The 5,723-nt window shown below is 45.6% G+C and overlaps 1 protein-coding gene across 1 annotated transcript; it reads right to left on the bottom strand.

Annotated features, from left to right (window-relative positions):
• Window positions 1-2,299: 2,299 nt before the first annotated feature.
• Window positions 2,300-4,989, bottom strand: LOC106817730 (elongation factor Tu, mitochondrial-like). Its single transcript, XM_014822416.1, has 2 exons — window positions 4,824-4,989; window positions 2,300-4,457 (listed from the first exon to the last, which is right to left on the bottom strand). Exon 2 carries the CDS (start codon window positions 4,425-4,427, stop codon window positions 2,892-2,894), a length of 1,536 nt encoding a protein of 511 aa, XP_014677902.1. The 5' UTR covers window positions 4,428-4,457; window positions 4,824-4,989; the 3' UTR covers window positions 2,300-2,891.
• Between the last annotated feature and the right edge of the window lie 734 nt (window positions 4,990-5,723).

Below are 5,723 nucleotides of genomic sequence, written 5' to 3'. Positions count from 1 at the left end.
ATGAGTGGTTACTGTTACACGGGGTCAAAGGTCAACGACGATGACGATGAGGGCGCTTTTACTGCGTGTTTTTTTCATCGCGAATCGCACGAGAGGAATTTACCAGTAAAATATTGGGGTTAACAAAAATACCAGTATTTTGATTTGATAGTTTTATTATTACAAGTTTTTATTATTTACAAGGTGTCAGTGTCATTTTGTGTAAAATGAAATATGATGACAAAAACAAGTGAGTATGTTCTTATAATTATTAGAATTAACTTACTATTGCATCTCATTGCCATTGGTTGTACTTTATTTTTTGAGTATGATCATTGCTTTGGCCATGTGCCATCTTCAAATGAGCCATTCAAGTTCATCTTCATATTTTGTTTTGTCTTTCCACTCTCCTCCTTCTCAAGTCAATTTTGAAATTGAAACGTTTATCTACTGCAATTCGCATTGATAGATATAAATTTGATCAACTTTGACTGTCTTCTACTTCTTCTTGATGAGGATATTCACTACATGGTATATGCATTATAACAGCATTATTATGTAATAACAGAAATGCAAAAAACAGCAATTTTAACAAATCATCTTTATACAATTTCAGTTGATCGATTCCTGAAAGAATATGTTGGATTACACAAACGATCTTATTACTTTGATACGCACGTATAGTAGACATGCTAAGTGTTTTTTGACTTACAAAACTCATCGCTACAAATGGCCCCTTTTGCCATAGGGCAGTTCCTTAGAACCTAGGCAAAAATTATCAAAACACACCGCTTCTCATCTCACAAATCCAAGTGCCGCTCAGGTGGCCATTTTGGAAAACTTGGTCGACTCACAACATCCTGACCGTTTGTCATTAGAACTATTGTGACAGCATGTTTTTTTTAGCTAATTGAGGTCACTGGAATTCATTTTTGGCATTAATTTGCATTTGGGAATACATTAGCAAGATAAAATTCAAGAAATAATACACAAAGTTGGCAATTCGATGAAATTTATGACAAAAAAATTTAGGGGAATTTGAATGTACTAGAGAAAGGAACTATAGCTAGCATCTTAAAAAATTCTATTCGTAATACATGCCATTGCTATGTACTAAGCAAGCCTACGACGAATGCGTCTTAGACAATGGTATCTAGACAATGCATGTTGATCAGGATCCGCTGTCGGAAACGGTCCTGTATGTAGACTAGATACACCACTGACACGCAATCCAGCTACTGCAACATGCTCAGATTCTGTTGTTGCTTTAAGCGTTAGTCAATAATGAACATAAAAAGCATGGTTGAAAAATCGCTGACTGGAGCTTATGCTTCATATGCAGCGATCGATGTTCCGCGCAGCCGATCGATCGAGACATGCATTGTCTAGATCATTGTCTAAGACGCTGTCTTGCTTGCTTGATACAATGCAGATGATGTACGAAAGAATTTTTTTTAAGATGCCTAAGTCTAAGGGTCCTTTCTCTAGTATCAAAATGCCCCTAAATTTTTTTGTCATAAATTTCATCGAATTGCCAACTTTGTGTATTATTTCTTGAATTTTACTTCTAAATGTATTCCAAATGCAAAATTAATGCCAAAAATGAATTCAGTGACCTCAAATTAGCTAAAAAACATGTGTCACAATAGTTTCTATGACAAACGGTTCAGGAGTTGTGAGTCGACCAAGTTTTCCGAAATGGCCGCCGGCGGCCATCTTGGATTTTGAGATAGAACGTGTGTCTTTGGATAATTTTGTTTCTGGTGCCCTAAGGAACGTTTATGCCAAAGGAAACTTTTGTAGCATGATTTGAAGTCAACCCCCTATTTTGTGCTCTTAGCATGTCTACTAGTATATAATCCCTTGTAACTACCGGTATATTAGTTACATACACATTGACATTGCTTGCTACTTGCTAGACAGGGCATCATCAGGTAGACACTGAAACATGACTGATCACCGATTAATTATCCGATATTTCAAGTGCCGGTATATAGTGAGACAGCCACATTGAATTTTTAAATGCAAGCATAATTTTTGTTCCATATATATTTCATCTCCACGAAAATATTAATTTCATATTAATTTCTATACTATTTTCATTTCGTGATGAAGAACAAAAAGGGAAAAAAATATAATGAAGCAAAAATGTCAATAACATTTTAACAAAATTATGAATGATACTAAAATAATGATAGCATTTAAAATGAGATAATATGGAAGTGACAATGAAGAAGAGATAAACTATATTACACACTATAAAAACAAAAATGACATAAAAATCAACAAGAAATTAAAACAAAATGGAAATATAAATAAGAATGAATTACAAATAGACAAAACGAAAAAATAATGAAACGAAAACGATAACATTCAAAAATTAAACGTATGGCCATCTTGGCTACCACAACGTTGAATATCATTTGAAATTGATACTGAAAGCCATTTGTGCAATCACACACTTCAACCAGACGTTAGGAGGGTATGCGTTCTGCTTGCATAGCGCATCCTAGCACAGCAGCAGACGTTCACGGCAGATTCACTATTCGATCTTGAAACGAAAACGATGATAATTAACATTTAAAAACTAAATGTCTGCAGGCTCATCTTGACTACCGTGCCGCTAAATATCGCAATGGACGTTAGATGTCATGCATTAGATGCTTGCATAGAGTGTTCCAGTACAGCAACGTACCGCGTAAAACATGCCACCAGGAGTGAATATAATGAGAAATGTGAAAAATGACAAATGGCAAAATGACAAATTTGAATAATGAAAGTTTTCGTCATTCACCCGTTACCACGTACAGATTCACTCTTCGATACTGAAAGCAATTTGCGGAATCACACACTTGCACCTGCCATTAGACCCATGCGCGTGTCGCAGTACAGCAGACGTAAGTGCGGAGGATTCACTCTGCAATCTCCTGAATCTCCATCTTCTTCGTCAGCAGCACGTTCGGCAGCACCCGCGTGATGACGCCCGTCGCCACCGTTCGCTTGTTCTCGCGTATCGTGAACCGCTGGCCGAGCGTCAGCGGCATGCGTCTCGTCAACGCTAGCGCCACCTGCGCGCTCTCTCCCGGCATGACCATGTCCGCGGCGATCGCGTCGACGCGGCACGCAACGTCCCACGTGTGGCTGAACAGCTGCTGCACGTACTTCCCCGCGACGGGCCGCGAGCGCCCGCCCTCGTCGCGCGTCAACAAGTAGACGTTCGCCTCGAAGCGGTTGCCGGCGGCGACGGTCCCCGGCGCGCACAGCGCCATCCCGCGCTGCACCGTCTCCAGTTTCACACCGCGCAGGAGCGCGCCGAGGTTTTGCCCGGCCGACGCCGACGCGACCGTGCGCCGAAACACCTGAACGTCACTGACGACGGTGCGGACGACGGCGTCGTGTCCGACGAGCGTGGCGTCGTCGCCGCGGCGCAGCGTGCCGCGCTGCAGCGTTCCCACGGCGACCGTCCCGCGCCCGGGAACGGTGAACGTCGATTCAATGGGCATGAGAAACGGCGCGTCGTCGTCGCGGCAACGCGTCGGCACGTGTTCGTCGACCGCCCGGAGTAACGCGCGGATCGACGGCACGCCGAGGGCGCCACCGTCGCCGCGGAGCGCGAGGAGGGCGCTGCCGCAGACGACGGGCGTCTCGAGGCCGTCGTATCCGTGTCTCGTCAGCGTCTCGCGAACCTCGATCTCGACGAGCTCCAGAACGTCTTCGGCGACGGCGTCCGCCTTGTTCACGTAGACGACGACGCGGTCCACCCCGACCTGCCGCGCGAGAAGCAGGTGCTCGCGCGTCTGCGGCATCTCACCGTCGGTTGCCGCGACGACGAGGATCGCCGCGTCCATCTGCGACGCGCCGGCGATCATGTTCTTCACGTAGTCGGCGTGGCCGGGGCAGTCCGTGTGCGCGTAGTGCCGCGCCGCCGTCTCGTACTCGACGTGCGCGGCGTTGATGGTGATGCCTCGCGCTCGCTCCTCCGGCGCACGGTCGATCGCCTCGTAGCTCGTGTAGGTGGCGAGTCCGTCCTCGGCTAGGACGCGCGTGATGGCGGCCGTCAGCGTCGTCTTGCCGTGGTCGACGTGACCGATCGTGCCGATGTTGCAGTGAGGCTTGTCGGACGACGGCGGAGATGCGCCCGGCGACGGTTTCCCCGACGATGACTTCCCCGATGACGGTTTCCCTGACGATGGTTTCCCTGACGATTGCTTCCCTGACGACGACAGTTTTCCTGACGATGCCGTGTTGTTGCTGTAGCGACGTGCGGCGGTGAGCAACGGGAGTGCGGACGGGGTCGCGAGAGGGTTAGTCGCCATCGCCGCGGCGATCGGACGGCGGGAGCGCGTGCGGAGACAGCGCTGCTGCGTGCTCGCTAGCATTGTCGCACGTCGACACACAGCTCCTGTACGCGCGGCGCGCAGGGCGAGGCTCGGGAACCAGAGCAACATGGCAGCGGTGTCGCCTCGACTCAGAAGAACCTATAGAACAGAAGATCGTAAAACATATTTGTCGACGACGTAATCATACGTAAATAACACGTGCAATAAGTCAGCAGTACTAGATACAATAAATAATGTAACCTGTTACTGTTAGAGTCAAAAGTACAATTACTGAATTAGTCATTATTGTTCCAAGTTCCAACTGGTTCGTGGACGTTTACACTGCCACATTACACAGTTTACCACAATCACGATAGTACATTACACGAGTAGTGTTACACAGTAATCAAGTATTGGGCACACACAGTAAAAATAATATTATTATTAATAATATATTATTGATGAAATTTAATTTACGGCAAAATTTTTCATTTTTTGAAGTTGAACTTGACCACGGTGACGTACTCTTTCTCGCCTGCACTTGCTCTTCTACGACTACAATCTCACCGCCCTTTGGCTAGTACACGGTCAGCTGAAAGATGTAAGATACACGATTAAATATGATCAATGATCGTTTGGCCCCGTATACATTCAATGATTCATAAACATTCGCAAGCGAGTGTCGAGCGTATGGGCGCTGCCATATTGCGTGACGTCACAGCCGGCTTAAGCATGTTGATTGGCAGTTGGCGTTCTGCGTAACCAGCGAAAATTATTTGCTGCGCACTTCGTTATTTTATCATTTTTATTGTTATAAAATTACAATTTACATGTTATCAATGTGTTATTATCATTAATAATATTTAACGTACGTGAATGTGTGTGAGTGCGTGCCTAATACCAAGGAGCTAAATAATTAGCTCCTTGNATATCTGTAATATAATGTTATATAATATTACGTTATATACGGTTTTATAATACTATACGTAAGTATATAGAGATCAGTGGTTCACCACTCATGTGCATTTTGCCTGAACGTACACGTGCTTACTTGTGAGTGCGTCCGCGTGTGCGTGTGCGTGTGCATGTGCTTGTAAGTCTACGTAGCGTGTGTGTGTGTGTGCGTGTATTTGTGTGTGCGTGTGCGCTCGCGTTTGCACGCTGGTATGAGTTTGCGTGTGCGTGCGCGTACACGAGCGCGTGTGCGTGCTCGTGTGTGTTACAAGCGAGCCAAGACAACCTGACTAACTTATTTTCAATTCACAGTCGTCAAGGAACTGACCAAGAGATCAGTCAGGTTTATAGTTTACGTGTTTTTATCACTGATGAGTTAAGAGATTACACTCATCATCACTGGCGTAGCTAAGGGGGGGGGCACAAGGGGGCCATGGCCCCCCCCCCTGTTGATTGGCAAACAAAACAAAC

This window comes from Priapulus caudatus, unplaced genomic scaffold (genome assembly GCF_000485595.1).
Source record: "Priapulus caudatus unplaced genomic scaffold, Priapulus_caudatus-5.0.1 Scaffold1844, whole genome shotgun sequence".
Classification (NCBI taxonomy): Eukaryota; Metazoa; Priapulida; class Priapulimorpha; order Priapulimorphida; family Priapulidae; genus Priapulus; species Priapulus caudatus.
The sequence above is the reverse complement of the archived record's forward strand: the minus strand, read 5'-3'. Positions and strand labels throughout refer to the sequence as shown.

Excerpts from the sequence above, each read along its gene's own strand:
- LOC106817730 (XM_014822416.1), bottom strand. The coding sequence starts at position 4,427 with ATGTTGCTCTGGTTCCCGAGCCTCGCCCTGCGCGCCGCGCGTACAGGA.